Below are 19,045 nucleotides of genomic sequence, written 5' to 3'. Positions count from 1 at the left end.
CGGCGGCCCGACGGGATCTTTCGAGAAGTCCCCCCGCCCCGCGGAGGCAGCGCCCGCCGCCGCCGCGCATTTAAACGGGCCGAGCCGCTGCTCCTCAGGCGCCTCAGCCTCTTCCCCCGTCGCAGCTATGTCGGTGGTGGGCATCGATTTGGGTTTCCAGAGCTGCTATGTGGCCGTGGCCCGCGCCGGCGGCATTGAGACCATCGCTAATGAGTACAGCGACCGCAGCACGCCGTGAGTGGGGCTCGGGGCGGGCCGCGCCGCCTTCCCGCCGCCGCCGGGCTGAGGAGCGGTGCCGAGGCGGCGGCCCCCCGCTGAAGGGAAGGCGCCCGCTGGGCCCGGTCCTGCCGTGGCGGGGTCGTCGCGGGGCGCTGCCGGGGAGGGAAGCGAGCCGGGGTCGGGGGGTTCGCTGCGCTTCCCTCCGCGGCGGTTCCGGGGAGGTGGACTTCTTTAATAAGCGCTTAAGGAAAGAACAGATAGCGTGCGGCAAAGGTGGAGAGACGTTCCGGGTGACCCTCCGTGCTCCTCTCCTTTTCGTGTGGCGTGACCAGTTTGTCCTCCCTGGGGCAGGGCTGTGTTGTCATGATCAAAGGGATGGGGTCCTGAATATAAGAAAAAAGCGACCGTATCTTCGACTGCTGGAAACAAGAGAGCTTAATTTCCTATAAATTCATACGCGGTGTTTTGACATACCTGATAGCGTACCTGTTTGTTCTCCTGCCGTTCAAGTCCAGTGCAGCCGGACCGTGCAGGTGAACGCTGTGGCTGGCCCTTAGCTCTCTGCGAGCTCCTTGGCTCGCCGTTGGGGCAGAGCTTAGAAAAGCTGCTTAGCAGCCTTCCCTTCGGTCTGTGCGCTCCTTTGTTCAGCAAGGATTCGCAAAAAAATTTGCGCTTGTTTTGAGTATTGGGTCTCTTAAACTCTCGCTTGAAACTAGCCACCAGATAGACAGGTCGTTGGGATGGGGAGGTGGAATGTGAACGGTGAATGTGAACAGTACGGTGTCAGACATCTGCTTTCCTGGAGGGGGACCGACTGACAGTGCGATTTACTGGTGAACTTGGTCTTGAAGCACGTTACACTTCACAATGTTTATAGTGTATTCTAACTCATAAATAGGCTTCCCAACACATTTCTCAAGAAAAGTGTGCATTGTTTACTTTTAATAAGAAACTTGCTAAGAAAGAGAGGGAGAATGGGAATAAAACTCTTCTAAGAATGAATTGCAAAATAAAGGTGGAAAACGAACTTGAGTGCATCAAACCTGGAGGGGAACTGTTTGGAAAGCTGTCTTAAAAGGGTTTCTACAGCTTACTATATGTTGTAGTATAGCTTTATTTTAAACAGATACTAAAATAGCTGTCTTGGTGAGACAATTGCATTGTATTGGGTGTTGGTTTGTTCTCTTGTTTTTGTTTGTTTCTGGGTTGTTTTTTTTTTTTTACCAGATCTCTCTTCTGTTTAAAAAGACCAATAAGCATAAAATGACCTTGCTTCTCATTAGACAATATCTCAGCTCTGTTTGCCTGTTACTATCTCTAAGCAATTAATAAATGGAGAAGGAAATTTTTAATATGGTACATGCACTAGAGTAGGGACTAGTCTCTTAAGTGTTCTCAATATTACAGAAGTTTAAAGGATAGATGTATGAGGAAAATATTTAATGTAAAGAATTTCAAAGCAATCTTCTAATAGCTCTAGGCATCTGGCCCTCGGGGAGTTGAGGGTCTGCTTTTATATATTTGATATGAACTCAAAACTCACTTATTGAAGGAGACGAGCTATATAAAATACCTGACACAATGCATCTTTCCGGAGATAATTCGGTTATGAAAGGCTGAAGTGAAATTGGAAAAAATCGGCATAATGATAGAGTTCTTAGCAAGACTCAATCTTCCAGTACTGTTCTGAGGGAATGCAGAAAACCATTCTGTAAGCAAACACATCTATTAAAAGAAATTCTTAATGACTTTTAAGTGTCTGTCTTTGGAAACAGAAAGCCTGATTGAAAAAGTCAATGCTTAGCATTTCTTTACAGTGAACTCTGGGGGAATTCATGCAAGGTGTTGTGACAGGTTTCCTCAGGAATCAGCTCATGGTCAGGGCTAAACACTACTTTATGTTTTCTGTGATGACATCCAGGTTTTGGGAAGGACTAGCAGATATGTGTTGTTGTGATCGTTTGTATTAGTAAAGTAAACCCCACTGAACACATTGTACTTAGTTCAGTGGCACAGATAACATTCTCACTGAATCTGCTTTCAGCTCTGTACTTGGATTCTTCCAGAATCCTGTGAAATCTGAACTTGTGTATCCAAAAGCAGTACAAAACACGTTTGTCTTTGAATATGGTATTCTTAAAATGGACAGGTGGTAGGGAAAGCTAGTAAAAAATGAGAGGAAAAAAATTTAAGGTAGCTTCACTATCTCCATAAGGATGAAGGGGCTTGGATTAAGTGAAATAGCTGTACCTGATCTTAAGAAGCTAGTGCTGTTTTTCAGTGTAGAGGAAACGTGCTGTCTGGGGACAGGGGATGTCTTGCAAGGAAGCGAAAGCGGGTGAGAGGGTAAGGGTGAAATAGTGCTTGCAGGTGTGTTAAGGAAGTTCAAAGCTCTGCTTAAGTTGCTTCATTAGACCTCGATGACCTTCACTGTGACTGTATGTTTCTCCTTAAAATGCTATGGTTAGTTATTCAACTCCCAGTAAATCACGTAGTAGTATAATTTGTATTTAATGAGTTAACCCTGGTTCCCATGGTGAACCGATCTGGGGAATGAGACTGGCTGAAAATTCTTCCCTCCCTCTTCACAGTTGAACTTACCTCTGCGCTGGGTCCCTGTGTGGCTCCCCAAGGCTCAGTTGGGAGCCAGGCTTAACCTGGGAGAAGGTTTGGGTATGTAGAAAGGGAAGGAGTGGAGCTGAGTAGAACCATCCTGTCTGTCCAGCTGCAGCTCCTCAGAGAAGCTTGCCTGTTTATAAAGCCAAGCAGGAGGCAAGCATGTATAAGAAAAATGTATGCACTTAAGGGCTTTATTCCCAGCATATAATGTAGAAGCCCGATTTTTTGATTACTGTGCTGTATCATTCTGTTGAGGCAGGCTTCTGCCTTGAGGTTTCGGTCTGGCAGGTTTAAAGGGTTCTATAATCTAAATTAGTGGATTTGTGGTGATTGGGGACTGACGGCTTGTGAAGTAGCTGGATTTTTTTGTCCAGGAATTCATGTTCATGTCTTAATTCCTTTCTGGAGACCAGAGTAAATTAATAACTAGCTTCTTGTTTGGGGCTCGCTAGACTTTTAGCTGTATGCTCTGCAGCTCCTGTTCCCTTAGTATGGGTCTTAGGGTCTGCATAGCATGGAACTTCCTTGCTTTTTGTTAACTAACCCCTTGAATAGTTGTTTCAAATAATGACAGATTCATTCAGAAATGTTAATTCTGTTGCAACATATGCTTTAGGGTGGGCCTTGTTTCATTTGTTAATTAATAAATTGGAGGAAGATAGAAAACTGATGCAATTATATCACTCTAATCTTCAATTCTGTTTTTGACAGTTTCTGTTTGGAAGACCAGTTCTAAACCTCAGGCTGAGTTGGAGTTTGTTTCTTGTGGCAGCCCTATGGCATAACCCTGCTGTAAAGCAGTTTCTTGACATGCTGCATAGAGAGCCCCTTAATTATGCTGTTAGTATGTTGTGTGAATAGTAAAGAACTGCTTGACTAATAGCACTTTTTTTCCCCAGTAAGTTTACCTCGATGTTATGAAGATACTGGATTAGAGGGCTAGATTTAATTTTAAGGCTTCTACAGTTTGTTAAATATGTAAATCAAGAGGTTTAATAGGTCTAGGAGTTTCTCCAAAAAGGAGGATTTGCTTTTTTATTCTATCTCTTTCAGAACTGCAAGCTGTCACAAAGTAGTTTAAAGTGTGATTTTTCTTTCTGTAATTACATTATTTCAGTGAGTACAGATGAAACTCAAACACCGATGTTTCTCTGCGGGTTTTTTCTTCCTGCTCTTGAAGGATTTGCTTTAAAACTGCAAAGCTTAGTTAGCATTTGGTACAGATATGTAGGAATGACTTTCTTAATATCTGATTTACCTTGTGTATTTCTTCTGAACAGTTGAATGTTTCCATATTACTAGTGAAGAACTTATCTTTGAGTGGCTTAGATATATGGTTAATTACTGGGATAAAGGGTGTCTAGCAAATTATTACTTAGATGTAAAACTTGAAGTAGCATGAATGAGCTTGGTTTTAGTGCTGTTCTGCAGTGAGGAGTGTTACTGTTTTAACTTAACTTAGAGTGCCTGTTTCTTTCTGGAATTCACAAACATTCCATGCATATATTGCAGTGAGTGACCAACTTTCTTAATGGACCAAATAATGTTTAAAATATCTCTAGTCTAATTAATATTATCAACACTTTTTAACAAAAAGATATGCAGTGCAGTTCTACTAAGCACTTACTAACTGGAAATCTTTCTTCTCATTATAGATCATGTATAGCCTTTGGACCCAAGAATCGCTCGATTGGTGCTGCAGCTAAAAGCCAGGTGAGCGTATAGTTTGGGTAAAAGCAACTTTAGTAGTCAAAAATCGATTAGCAGAATGTATTTTTTTATCACTGAAGATTACAAACGTCTCTGAGCTGGTGTCCTGGTGTCTCCATAACTGTAATGAACAGCTGAGCTTAATTCAGCTGTTCGGCATGTAATGCTGCTTTGTCATCTTGGATAGAAATCAAAGGGTTGATAGTTACACATATTGAAATGTAAAAAAAAAAATCTTTGCCTCTTAAGAACTTCCAATAAATAATAATCTTTTTTTTTTAGGTTGCAAATGTAAATTCTAAAGCTCAGCAGTAGTGTTCTATCCTACCTTAGCTTGTTCCAGTTCCTGTGCATTACGATAGCTTTTAATTATGTGGCTACATTGTATAGAATTCCATTAAGTGTATAACTTTGGCAGAAAGGGGACCTACTTGAGCGTAAAAATACTGCTTTCTTGACTCTCTGTGGTTGAATTACAATCTAAATACCTGTCTTAGGCATTCTTGCTCATACTTTGAGTTTCTGTTGGTGTAGGAAGGTAAATATGATTTAAGGACTGCAAAGAAGTTAAGCTGATTTGTCCTGCTCGTGACATTTGGGTCCTGCTGTATCGTATCTTATGTTGCTGTGAAACCCCTATAAAACATGATTTTTTTTTTGAAGTCCTCTACAGGAAGTGACTATTCAAACACTTGGTTTTTCTTAGCCTAAAATACCTAGAGATGTGTGAAGATTCATTATCTAGAATACAAAAATGATTGGACACAACCATGTTATTCAAGAACAGAAGAACTGTGCTAGAACTAAATACAGATGTTTTTTCTGGAATTGAGTGTCTGCTTAGCTTAAAGAAATTCATTGATACAGAGATCCAGTAGAGATGAGGTATGTCCTGCAGAAACTAAACTTACAGAAAATCAAAACCAGGTTACTTAGGAAATAGACACTTGACTGAAACTGAATCACAGGTAAATGTTATATGGTACGGTGCTTGTCTGCTTTGTCAATTACTGTGCTTTTTTTCAGTATGTGTCTTGCTCTAATATAAATGAAAGAATTAAACAAGTTTACTTGCACTACACGAAAACAAGCTATAATGATTTTTCACTTCTCCATGTGCGCTGATCTCTGCCATTAATAAAAGACAATCTACCTTTTGTCAGTTGAATCAAGTTGACAGTATCATCTTGGGGCCCTCCTGACTTTTTTTAAAGCTTCATGACAAGGTCCCTGAGCTGTTTTGTGAGACTGTCTGTGTGTTGACTGTCAACGTGCATGTGATGAACCTGAACTGGAGTTTACATCGATATGCTTGTTATGTTTGCTAAATTACTGGCTGCAACGCAGTAGAAAGGTAGGGTGGTAGGAAACGGGTAAATGGGAAAGACACTTGGCTAACATTTTTAAATTGTCCTATACATATGCTATGAAAATTGAGTGCTATATTAATCAATATTTGATAGAATCTTGGCTCAGTTTTCTAGCATACATTTTATTTTAAATCTCAAATTCCTGTAGGTTACCTGAGCTATCAGAGGGAAGTAGCCTTCTAGCAACTGCCCTGGTACTATTAAGATACAAATGACAAAATAGTCTGGCGAGGGAAGCATGAGAACAAAACTCTGTCTTCTGTTTGAAATTCAGATGTTCCCTTGACATGTTGTATTAAAGATTTCTTTTCCTCTAGGTTATTTCAAATGCAAAGAATACAGTACAAAGTTTTAAAAGATTTCATGGTCGTGCATTCTCAGATCCCTTTGTTCAAGCTGAAAAAGCAAGCCTTGCGTATGAACTTGTCCAGCTGCCAACAGGCTCAACTGGCATCAAGGTAACTCTGGCATCTTTGAAAAAGAGCCAGAAGAGGAAACTGATAGTTTCCTTTTATCTCTTTATTTTGAATCTGCTTGCTGTAGTTTCTGTTCTCTTGTGAATGGAAAGTCTTAAACAGGGAATAGAAGACTAATAATGCAGATGGTCTCTCCAGGTGTTAGGTGAGACTGACTTTACAGTTATACAATTTCTCTGCCTTGCAAAGCCAGTCCCACACAAACAAGTGCTTTTTTCCTTCACTCCATGGTGAATTTGGAAGACAAGCTACTTGACTAGTGTACTTATTTAGCTGCTGTCCAGATACTGCAAGGGTGTAAGATGTCAGCTTAGTACTTCAGGTGAAGTGGAAAAAACTTGTCTCTTTCAACATTGGCTGAACTTCTGATTTGGATTTTAGCAGTAACTAACTTACTCCAAGACAGTAGGGAGGAAGGCGTCCTAGGCATTGTCTAGCAATCGGGATTCAAAAAAAACCTTGTGTCCAGAGCAGCTTTGTGTATGTGAATTCTTAAATGCACATTCCAGTGCTTATGGATTACCTTCTTGCACTTGCTGTGCACAAGCTAGGCTATCAGAGAGAAGGTTGCATAGAACTGCATTACTTTTTAAGCTTGCTTTTAGTAAAGACTTTCTTGCATGTGTTCCTTATGTTTGTAGTGCATGATTTTTACTGTAGTGTAACGTGTGTACACAATTTTTATTTGAAGGCCATGTATATGGAAGAAGAAAGAAACTTTACTATTGAACAGGTGACAGGAATGCTTCTTACCAAATTAAAAGAGACTGCTGAGAATGCGCTTAAGAAGCCTGTAGTTGACTGCGTTGTTTCTGTAAGTATGTGATAGTAAATAAGTAAATATTTGGTTAGTGTCATAAACTGAAGAGATTGGTGGTAATAGCATTAAATTGCCCATTAAACCTGAATATTCAGGTCTTTGATTTTTCTGTTTAAAACTGAATGTTTCTCCAAAACTAGACTTGCTTCATTAATGGTGAAATGTCTTAAAATTGCTGCTAATTAGCAGCATAAATAATATTTGATACCTGCTTCTGGTTCTTTGCTCCTAAAATGAGTGGCTTGTGAGAGGGAATGGAAAAAGGTTCACAAAAAGACCTTTGTCTTCATGTAATGTTTTCTTTACTTTTTCTCTATTGCAACTGAAGTGAACATTACATTTGAAGGATACCTCAGCTGTTCTCTATACTGAATCCCTATACACACTTGTAACTATTTGCTAAAGGTGGCTCTTCTAAATGTTAATATTAACTATCTGATCTTGCAGGTTCCTTGTTTCTACACAGATGCAGAAAGGAGATCTGTGATGGATGCTACACAGATTGCTGGTCTCAACTGTCTGAGACTAATAAATGAAACAACTGCAGGTAATACCTTCCTTTCTCTCCCTCCCTTAATGTTGTAGTTTTATTAGATAAAAGGGCTTTTAATCTGTCACTGATCCATGCCCTCTGGAATTACTGCTGGTTTTGTAAACTTAAAATAGATTAGTTGATCATAAAGTTTCTTAACCTCCGGTCTGCTTTTTTCATTGCTTTACAGAGGCATAAAGATATTTCTTGAATATCTGTTTTAATGCAGCTACTAGGAGGGGATAATGCTGCTTAATGTTCTCCCATGTTCCTTTAGCGTTGGGAATTTTGTTTTAACGAGATACCAATTTCTGTAGCTTGAAAAGTAAGATGAAATGCTAATGCTCTTTACTGATGTACCACTTATTTCTTAAGACAACTAAATCTCCTGACTATACTCTTTGACTCTTCTTCCTGTGTAGTTGCCCTTGCATATGGGATCTATAAGCAAGACCTGCCTGCCTTGGAAGAGAAGCCACGGAATGTTGTTTTTGTGGACATGGGGCATTCTGCATATCAAGTTTCTGTTTGTGCATTCAACAAAGGAAAACTGAAAGTAAACAATCTGTTATGCATCCATTTTAATCACCAGTAGAAATATTCATCAGTACATACATGGACTGTGACAGGCAAGCTTGCTTGTCTTTACATAAGCACGTCCAGACAGCTCAACTCATATTCTTAAAATTGCACTTTGTCTGGAGTTAAAAGTAGGGCAGGGAACTAGAGAGCTTTTGAGTGATATATGGAGGAAGCAAACATGCCTTAATCAGCAGACTTTGGCAAAGAATAAAAAACCTGGATTAAATTATTTATTCGGGAATTACCATATCTGACTAGATGCTGCTTTCAAAAAATACTCGAGTTCAGTCATGAGATCTAGCACTAAAACAGGAATTCCTAGAACAGTGTAAGTGACAAACATTTTTTTTTAATGCTCACTGTGGTGTTCATGTAAAGAGTAAAAACATTCTTAATTACTTTAGGCTGCAAATGGAAGCTAAGCAGGTTATAGTGTACACGTAAGTTGCCAAAACATTACTATCTTCCAGCAAATACCAACATTTCTTAGTTGTCTCTCTTACAATTACAATCTGGATTTTTGCAGTTCCAATAACTTTCTCTTAATCGGCTAGAGAAACAAACAAACTTCAAAGCATGGGGTAGTGAAACAAAGAGAAGGCAAGAGTTCTGAAAACATTAGTTTTGTTGTAGTTCTGTTTCCTCTTGTGAGGAAACATAACCTACTTTGTTTCTCTCAGATTTGTCTTTTAAACTTTGAAACCATAGAAGTATTGAAGGGATGCTTTTCAGTACGGAATGGAGAGCTGCACAGCAAGGCAGTTAAAACAGAGTAGAGACCAAACCTAGTCTGAAAGAGTATTGAGAATAATGTGATATTTTACTGGTTTCTATTCCAAAAAAAGTTATGTTCACAGTATGTTTAAAGAGTAGAATCAGCTGAGGTGGATGGGCTACAGATGTTCTTTGCAGATAATTCCTTCATCAAAAATGAGCACCTATTTGCAAGAGTTAATAGCATTTATTATCTTCATGTTTTATTTTTAGCTTGGTGTAAGCATGTTCCACCCTTATGAGGCATCAAATATTAAACTGGGCTATGATTCAAACTGACAGTGGCTAAGCAGTTTGGAAACTCTGATGGTCTGCTTACAGTACAAGTTACTTGAACAGATGGTGTTGCTAAGCCTTGCCCTATCTTCTTAAACTTCTTCTAAAAGTTGTCGCCTCATTACAGGAAGGCTGGGTGCCCAAGGCTGCTTTTTAGCATTTGAGATAGTGGATGTTTTTTTTCTCCTGGAGCTTGTAACTGCTGCATGTATGCACTGTAATTCATGTGACAACTACCATTCACAAAGACATCTGGTATTTTTGTAGCTGCCAGAATTTGTCTCTGGTAATGGTGGTTTTCTCCAACAGTATTTTGAACATACTGTATCTAATATCAGCTACAAAAGGTATAGGATAATGATTTAGACTTGGTAGGCTTTAAAAAAAAAAAGGCATCTCTTAGGATGTGTATGACTATTACTGCAGTTGCAATCCACATAAACTATCAGATGTTAGTGATGCAATTACTACTTAGGTTGCCCTGAAATATAAGAGAATAGCTTAATGGTTGCCAGCAGTGTCCGTGAAATCTGAAAGATGAGTATGGGACATAGCTTTATTGTTTGGGATAGGTTAGACTTCTAGACAAGGCTTATCAAAAGAAACTCCTCACTGGCGATGGCAATGGCAGAATAAAAATGAACTGTACTGGATTTTTTCCTGTTGTGGCTGCACCAGTATAATTCTTCCTCCATAGTAATGTTGTGATACTTGCTTTGATTTAAAGTTGGACTATATTTGAAACAAAGTGCTTTGACATTAACTGCTAATTGGTTTCACTGAAGTAATGACAAATTGTACTATTACTGAAGAGTTCAATTTTTTTAAGGTTCTTGCTACATCATTTGATACAACACTTGGAGGCAGGAAGTTTGATGAGATGCTAGTGGAATACTTTTGTGAAGAATTTGGAAAGAAATATAAACTAGACATAAAGTCAAAGATTCGTGCGTTGTTGAGGCTATACCAGGAATGTGAAAAACTGAAAAAATTGATGAGCGCTAATGCCTCTGATCTCCCGATGAACATAGAATGCTTCATGAATGACATAGATGTCTCTGGAACAATGAACAGGTAATGTTTATACTTTTACAAAGGTAAGCTTTAGAGTGCCCTTCATTCAAGTTGCTTCAGTCAAGAAAGAAACTTGGTATAAAGTACCAGTTCTTAGGACTGGAGGGAGGTGGGAAATCTAAGAACAACATGTGCAGGGGTGCTGCTCAAAATGATAACGTTTAGATACTGGTCAGTGGCCTTGAGTTAGGAGGAAGGGCTGTGAATGTTGCAAGTACATCTAGATTACCAGAACCAAGTTTGTCTGGCAGGATATACTAAATAAGAATAAAACTAGGATTGGAGAGCGAAAACCCCACAGTACATGGTTAAAATGGCATTCTTTCAATTTTGGCATCCCGTTGTATTTCCAGTATTAACTTGCTTATGGAATGCTATAGCTTTATTTATGACTTCTTCCAACAGAAGCAATTTTTTAGAGATGTGTGATGGACTCCTTGCAAGAGTAGAACCACCCCTTCGCAGTGTGCTGGAGCAAGCTAGTAAGTGTATGCACATTCTGTATTCTGCATACAGACGAGATCCATAATACAAGCTTCCTTTGGGTGTTGACAGAACTTGGACGGATGGATTTAGCACAGCTAACAATTTCTTGCTTAGCAGTTACAAGCTTTTTAAAACATTTTCACGCAAGCTAAGATCTGAAATTCTTATTGCTTAGAAACTTGGAGAACAAGCTTAAAAATAGTGGTTGCTCTAGTAAAACTTTTAGTTTACAATGTCAGTATATTCACTTAAAACAGAAACGTTAATCTGTAAAACTAATGTCTGACTCCTTTCTAGAGTTAAAGAAGGAGGATATTTATGCAGTAGAGATAGTTGGTGGTACCACAAGAATCCCTGCTGTAAAAGAGAAGATCAGTAAATTTTTTGGCAAAGAAGTCAGTACAACTTTGAATGCAGATGAGGCTGTTGCACGAGGTTGTGCGCTGCAGGTAAAAAGTGCTGTGTGTTGTAGCTGTGAATATTTTTATTGAAATCCATAAATACTTGAGCCAGAGTCCACAGGTAACATGAAAGGTATTTCATGGGTATCACAGAATGGGTTTGAATAGGCTTCAGGAAGGTGGTTGGAAGAATGAGAATAGCAGCTTTAAGTGATTCCTTTGTGCTGTTTGTCTAAGCCAGATCAGTGGATCAGTGTAGCTTGTTGAGGTGAAACATACACTGCTTCTGCTATGGCTGGAAACTGGTAGTCTGATAAAGATCATATGATGATGGTTTTTTCCCCTGCCCCGGCTCCTCTGGGGGCCTGGGTTAAACAGGGGAAAAAAGTTTTTTACAGGACTACTGATAAACTTGTGATATGGCAATTGCCATAATAACATGGATGGAAATGAAAGCTTGGGTTCTTGCTAATGGAAATCTCTGTCCTGAGCTGGAATCAGTTGCTGTTGAATGGCTTAAGCAGTAGTAAATACTCTGTAGTTACTAGTGCTCCTGTCTCTTGAGTGCACCTTAAGTTTGCTCTGATCACCTCACTTCTCTCTTCAAACATTTAATATGTGCTTAGAGCTCTGTTCCATCAGTGGTACGAACTAGCTATTGGAATCCACTTAAAGAGAATTTTGTGTTAAGGTATGCAAAAAAACCCTGGTACTATGTCACTCTAAAAAGTAATTGAGGTTTTCTGATTTCTTATGTTTGTACTAAAAACAACTCAGTAGCCCAACTATAGCAAACCAAACATGATGGCTCCAAATTAAAACTTGTGTATTTCCGTTTTCAGAGTGAACAGATTGTGACAGCTTCCTGAAAAGGAAGGGTACATATGAGCTTCCAGTGCTTGTTACGCAGGTCCCAAGTCCATCAGTATTAGTCTCCCTCAACCTAGAGTAAATCTACATATTAAGCAGCGTAAATACTACTTGCTGAATTAAATTACTATTCACCTGAAGTTTGACTGTTTGTAATATGACTCTTGTGCTCTTTCAGTGTGCTATTTTATCCCCGGCTTTCAAAGTGAGAGAATTTTCTATCACGGATTTGATACCGTATCCTATTTCTTTACGATGGAATTCACCAGCAGAGGAAGGGTTAAGGTAAAAAAAGTTCAATCTTCTTGCATGATTACATACAACTTAAAACTAACTGATGACAACTAGAGTAAATAACACATTTAGAACAGTGCCTATTTAACAATTTAGATTTTGATACTTTTTCTGAAGTTAATGATAGTAGAAAACAAAACCAAGGATGGATGCCAGTTTAGCATTTCCTTGTCACTTCTTAAAGCTAACAAAACTCTTCTAGGTACTCTTATACCTTAAGGAAAAGCTGCTTTATCAGATGCATTATCCCACATACTGAACAAATGCTTTGTTTTCTCTTACAGTGACTGTGAGGTCTTTCCCAAGAACCACGCTGCTCCATTTTCTAAGGTCCTCACATTCTACAGAAAGGAACCTTTTACTCTTGAGGCGTACTACAGTTCTCCCAAGGAGTTGCCTTACCCAGATCCTGCTATAGGTTAAGACCATTCTGTAGCTTTAGGCTTTATTAATAGTCTTGTACATGTTTCAGGACTTCTTTCTGTCTAATTATATAGTCTGGAAAGTGCAACCTACTACAGATGCTGTAGGGACAGGTTTCCAAAGTCATGGATCTACAGTAAAATCAGTGGACTAACATGAAGTTTATGGACCAATAGGCTAAATAAAGAGCATCCTAATGTTGGAGCAAACCTGAAAGGGGCATACTTAGGATTGTGCAGTCTTTTACTATGATACAAGTAACACCAGCTTTTACAGTATACCATAGAGAGTTTCTAATAGCCGTGTATCCTAGCATTGCTAAGTAAAAAATTGAATTGTTTGACTTGAGTAGGATTTGATATCCTCCGAGCGCATCGCAGTGATCTGTTGTCAGCAACAGTCAGGTTTTACTTTACGTTCAGCGATTAAGTTAATCAAATGGTATGTTTTCTTCTCTCTGGGATTGTTTAGCTCACTTCTTGGTTCAAAAAGTCACTCCTCAAACAGATGGATCCAGTTCAAAAGTGAAAGTCAAAGTTAGAGTAAATATCCATGGTATCTTCGGTGTTTCAAGTGCATCTTTAGTGGAGGTTCATAAATCAGATGAGAATGAAGAGCCTATGGAAACAGATCAGCACGCAAAAGAGGAAGAGGTAATAGACTTCATTGCTGTTAGCCACTTGGAAAACTGATGAAGCACAATTGGCCAAGTTCTGGGAAGGTTCTAAGACTCGTGTAAGGATTTAGCAGATGTGTCCAGCAACTAAAATACGAAGATGTGATTAAGTACTAATTGAAGTACGTCATGCCAGTGACAGATCTCTTGAAACCAGGACTGTGAAGTATAGATGAAACTCTTAATCATGCTAGGAGTGAGCTGTTACTTGCCTGAGCAAAGACTAGAAGCTTATAACTTATGCCTTTGAGACTCTACTTCAGTTTTCATTCTGTTTCTTCTTTTGTCTAAAGAACATTAGATTTAAGTGAAGTGATCAGCCTAAGAATTGAAACAATGATCTGCATATGCATTGTTTAATATGTCAAATTGGATCTCTTTATGAATTTCAGAAGATGCAAGTAGACCAGGAAGAGCAACAAAAGACTGAAGAACAACAGCAGGCTCAACCTGAAAATAAGGCAGAGTCTGAAGAGATGGAGGTAATGTGAAAATCTGAGACACTTCTGTTTTCTTAGAGGGTACTTCTGGAAGATTCATAAGAATGTAGCGTGTGAGCCCATCTGCTGCCTTTGTCATAGCTCTGGAAGCTAAACTTTTATTTGAATATATTGGCAGTCTGTATTGTGATTAGAGCTTTAGAAGTGCATAAATGGCATGGATAATTGCAGGCCTGTCAAGTGACCTAGTGCTGATAAAATGGGTGAACTCTCTTGTTCATGGTACTAGAAAAATGTTCTACTACAAGCATCATCACCCCCATGAATGTAGCCGGTGTGCCCGGAAAAGGTCAGTAGTTGCATTAATTATCTCTGACTTCTTTAGCAGCTGAAGTGTCAGAATGACAGATTGTAGTGTGTAGTTCTGAGGTTGAGGTGTACTGATTCAGTAATACTTTTTCCTACCATGAGTCTTGAATAGTCAGCTTTGAATATATTTCTTTAACGCAGACTTCTCAGGCCGACTCAAAAGACAAGAAAGTGGATCAACCGCCTCAGGCCAAGAAGGCTAAAGTAAAGACTACTACAGTGGACCTTCCCATTGAGAATCAGTTGGTGTGGCAGATAGGGAAAGATATGCTGAACTTATTCATTGAGAATGAGGTAAACTCTTACTTGACCAAGCTAAAAACTTCACTAGTTGATCTCCAGAAATTTTGCTGTTCACTAAACACAGTTAACGTTCAAAGGTGATCAAGGAAAGAGGAAAAAGGGGGAAAAATGCAGTTTTTTGTGAGGTGAACAACAGTGCCTCATGGAGCCAAAGTATATTATTATTGTTATTTGAATGCTGTAACTTTTACTGAAGAGGTGTTCTGCAGGAAAGCTAGTTCACAAGGTGACCCGGTTCCAAAATCGGGTGCGGTTACAAGGTGCTCGATGGCTGCTACCATCAGGGTGAAGGTTCCTCAACTGGAACAAGACTGTTCTGTGCTGTATTGGATATCCCACCAAAACTGAAATTAGTTCTTATTCATGTGCTTGTGTTTAGAACAGTTCTGTAAACCACAGTATTTAAAAAGCTTAGTCAAACTTAAGCCTTTGCTAACAAGGTATCCTGGCTTTTTAGCCAACTAATTTGATAACTTGTTCACAGGGTAAAATGATAATGCAGGATAAGCTAGAGAAAGAGAGGAATGATGCCAAGAATGCAGTGGAAGAATATGTGTATGATATGAGAGACAAACTCTGCGGTATCTATGAGAAATTCGTTAGTGAAGATGTAAGTATTTCTGGCTTGATTGTCTTCTACTATATTTTGTTGCAGTGAACAGTTGTATTTTATTAACCTTTGACCTGTATCAGATACTGTGTTTACTTAGACTGTATTTTCAGACTTTAAATTTGGAGAAACAGCTTTTAACCTTCTAAATGTGGCCCAAGTACAAGCAGGTGGTACCCAGGATATACTGTGTGTTCTTTTCCAAAGCAGTTGCAGTAATTAAGATGCATCAGAGCATGTGTTTTCAGACTGAAACAGACTAGGAGCACCTGCACAGTCATTTTAAGGCAACCTGTTCTATCTTGGCTCTTTGTCAGTATTTAGGAATTGTTTAACATTAAAAAAATAAAGAACAAGCCTACCTAGGAATGCAGTGGGTAAGATTAGTCTGACTAAATGTGGGCACCTGTATCTGGACAGGCTGCCTAAAAATCTCTTGGTATTATTAATGAGCTTTCCCTGGTGTACTGAAGGAGTTTGGTGTGTAATTAATATAATTCTAAGTTAGATGACTACACTAGTCAGATGAATCACTCCAAACTCTTGACTAGATCTCTAGTGATTATAACGGGAGCCTTGCCAGCCAAGGTGTCTGTAGTGCCTAAATACCTACATCAGAGCTAAAATTGGGACAAGTCAAGTGAGATTTATGGCACCTCTGCTAAAGATAAGTTTCGCTCTGTTCTCAGACTTGCTCATACAGTGATGATGAAAATGTGAGGGGGGGTGGGTGGGGGGAGAAGGGAAAAAATAGGCTTTTATGTGACAGCATTGATCTAACCGTGGGTGTCAGAGGTGGTTCTTCCTTAGGCCTGGTCTCCACTGTGAAGCCATACTGAAGAATATCTTATTTCTTATTTTTCTTATTTTTCACTAAAATAAGATAAAGAGTTTCAGAGAGAGTTCTTTACATCCTAAAAATGTAACCCTTCCAGAAAGGTTCCAAGTATCATTTAATACCATCTAATAGAATTCTCTCACCTACCTATTTTGTGTGGATTGCTTCAGGATCGAAGTAGTTTCACACTGAAGCTGGAAGATACAGAAAACTGGCTTTATGAAGATGGTGAAGACCAACCCAAACAAATTTACATTGATAAATTGATGGAATTGAAGGTAAGTGGTTCTTGCATTCCCATCAGAATTTACTGAATCTGGAGAACTTTGTTTAAGCGGGGAGCTGTCTTAGGTCTACTGATTCAGAGATTAGCACTGGTAACAAACTGCTTGGTTTGCTTATGAGGTATACGAGGAGCAGATCTCCAATAGAGCTGTAACAATACAGGGTTGAGGGAGACTCAGTCCCTCCTGCAAGTGGAGGGAAGAGTAGAAGTTCCACAGGCGTTCAGACATGTTGATGTACCCCGTCAGATCATGCAGGATCACATGTGGTGCTGCGTGGTTTTTGATACCTGTTGTACTTTGTTTCAGACTCTGGGTCAACCTATCCAGGCAAGATTTCAAGAATCGGAGGAAAGACCAAAAGCGTTTGAGGACTTGGGGAAGCAAATTCAACAGTACATGAAAACTGTTGATGCATTCAAAGCAAAGGTATTTCCATACTTAATTTCTGGCAAATGCAAGAAAGTGGTACAAATCTCTTCTGAATTTTAAGTAAGCTCCTTTAAAGAAAAAGCTGGTGCGACCCCCTGGCTAGCTTCTGAGTTCTTGATACGTACCGTATTTTCAGAAGTGGATGTTGGCTTGAAAAGCTGACAGTTTTTTAATCGGGTGTTGATTTCCTCATGGAGGGATAATGCCAACAGCAGTAGAACTTCAGTTCTCTGGTTACAGAGCTGTGGGTGATCAGCTTAATTGCTCTGCTAACTACAACAGCCTTCTGCTAAATGGTCTTTCTAGTATTTTGAAGCTAAAAGCTTGAAGAAATAAGCATGCAATTTAGATGTTCAAAACAAATATTTGCACAGCTACTACTAATTTGGCTGTTCCAGGATGAACAGTACGACCATCTAGATGAAGCAGATGTAGCGAAAGTGGAGAAGAGTGCAAATGAAGCTATGGAGTGGATGAACAACAAACTTAATCTTCAAAACAAGAGAAGTCTTACTTTGGACCCAGTTATAAAAGCTAAAGACATACAAGCTAAAACTAAAGTAAGTCTTTCTACATAATTTGGAAGATTATAACATGGAAATCCATAATTTCCATGAATCTTTCTGTTTCTTTGTCTAGTTGTTTGTGCCCAGGGGAAAACTCTGAGGCAAGAGATCTATAGTAGGACAGTGACTGGGTATTCATCTGTTAAACGTGTATTGGGGGAACATCGGCGGTCAGCTTGAATATCCATCTGGTGTCGTCAAAAGTCAATTTGAGCAACTGCTGGTAGGTAAGACGCTGTTAGAAATGTTTCTATTCCTGTGTTTTCTAGGAATTGGCAAGTATTTGTAATCCTGTAGTCACCAAACCGAAACCCAAAGTTGAACTCCCGAAGGAGGAGCAGAAACCAGCTGAGCCGAATGGACCAGTAGAAGGCCAGGGAGAAGCCAACAGCGGGTCCCAGGCTGCGGAAGAGAGCGCCGCTGCCCCGACAGCCATGGAGAAGAAGCTTCCCGAAATGGACATTGACTGAATTTCAGCACTTGTTTATATTATTGCAAACTACAATAAAGCTTTAAGTTGTCAACTTTGTATGTTCTGAATACAAATTGAAGCAAGTGCATACCGCAGTGCTCTTAGGAATTTTTGGAGAGGTTTGGTCAATGCCTCAAGTCAGAACACTTAGGTAGCTAACGACTCAGTCACATAAGCAGTATTTCTTGCCGTTAACGATTGTATTTAGAAGTTTTGGTATTCTTACTAGACCTGCAGGAACAGCCATAAGCTGATTCTGTTTTTAACGTCCAGGGTGAATCAATCTTATTTTGAAGTAGTGGGACAGCAACCTCTCAAGTCTAGCTTGGCACACAGTCGTTTGTTCATGTTCTCTTGTGGGTTATGGCAACGGGGTTCACACGAAGTGTCCGTTAACGCTAGGACTGCAAGAAGAGACGGGGGGAGAGGGGGGTGCTCCTGCTGGAGCCTGAAGCATAGTCTTTCATTCGCTCATCTCAGTCTAGCCCTTGTTTTCGTGTTAACACACTATAGATCTATTTTGATTTGCAGTCGGACAGTTCATAGTTCCAGCAGGTTTGCAGAGCAGTGGGCGGTAGTATCGGTACGTTTAGTCCTCAGCTGGTGCCCTCGCATCTGGCCTGGCCGGCTCGACTCGGAGAGCGGCAGCTCCTGCGGATCAGGCTCTGAAGGTCCTCCTGGCCAGGAAGGGGTCCTCCTGGCACGCTCCCCAGCTAATCGGACCGTGTAAACTTTGTCACTAGTTAAATTAGCTGCTTGTAGGAGGAATGAATACTTGTATTTCAGCTGCCTACACCGACAGTTGATCCTGACTTGTTCATAACTTTTTCTGGAGGGGGTATGCTTGTTTCCACGAGGCCTTCGTTTGGAATGCTTGGGGTTTGGTTTTGTCTTTTTTTTTTTTTTTTTCCCCAGGAAAAGAAAGACCTGACCCATTTGGCATTTTTTTTTTCCTATGAGCTTTATACAATGATTTGCTTCTAGTACTGGTTGTTATTAAACTTGCAAACATTAATTTGTACGTGTTAAAATCTGAAGCTGAAACACCCATTCGGCTATTGCAAGAAATAAACGCACTGGATTCTACTGGATGGCCTTCTCCCGCTGTTGATTGCGATGGAGAGAACAG

General features: G+C 39.8%; 1 protein-coding gene across 2 annotated transcripts; it reads left to right on the top strand.

Moving 5' to 3' along the window:
- On the top strand, positions 1–17,968 carry HSPA4 (heat shock protein family A (Hsp70) member 4). 2 transcript variants are annotated; one of them, XM_076350317.1, is made up of 19 exons: positions 1–234; positions 4,494–4,551; positions 6,236–6,376; positions 7,086–7,208; positions 7,662–7,761; positions 8,169–8,302; positions 10,208–10,452; positions 10,858–10,934; positions 11,236–11,387; positions 12,388–12,494; positions 12,788–12,921; positions 13,398–13,579; positions 13,995–14,084; positions 14,553–14,705; positions 15,199–15,324; positions 16,333–16,440; positions 16,756–16,875; positions 17,277–17,438; positions 17,714–17,968. In XM_076350317.1, exons 1-19 carry the CDS (start codon positions 128–130, stop codon positions 17,912–17,914), a joined length of 2,520 nt encoding a protein of 839 aa, XP_076206432.1. In that variant the 5' UTR covers positions 1–127; the 3' UTR covers positions 17,915–17,968. The 2 variants fall into 2 exon arrangements, with proteins under 2 accessions (XP_076206432.1, XP_076206433.1); XM_076350318.1 differs by lacking the exon at positions 1–234 and having other exon boundaries at positions 6,300–6,376.
- Positions 17,969–19,045: the final 1,077 nt, after the last annotated feature.

Source organism: Aptenodytes patagonicus, chromosome 12, assembly GCF_965638725.1.
Source record: "Aptenodytes patagonicus chromosome 12, bAptPat1.pri.cur, whole genome shotgun sequence".
In the NCBI taxonomy this organism is placed as follows: Eukaryota; Metazoa; Chordata; class Aves; order Sphenisciformes; family Spheniscidae; genus Aptenodytes; species Aptenodytes patagonicus.
The sequence above is the reverse complement of the archived record's forward strand: the minus strand, read 5'-3'. Positions and strand labels throughout refer to the sequence as shown.

What these genes read in the sequence shown, in the direction of transcription:
- HSPA4 (XM_076350317.1), top strand. Translation starts at nt 128, where the DNA reads ATGTCGGTGGTGGGCATCGATTTGGGTTTCCAGAGCTGCTATGTGGCC. An exon ending in TTACCCAGATCCTGCTATAG is followed by an intron (nt 12,922 to 13,397) that starts GTTAAGACCATT and finishes GGGATTGTTTAG; the next exon opens with CTCACTTCTTGGTTCAAAAA. An exon ending in CAGAGTCTGAAGAGATGGAG is followed by an intron (nt 14,085 to 14,552) that starts GTAATGTGAAAA and finishes TCTTTAACGCAG; the next exon opens with ACTTCTCAGGCCGACTCAAA.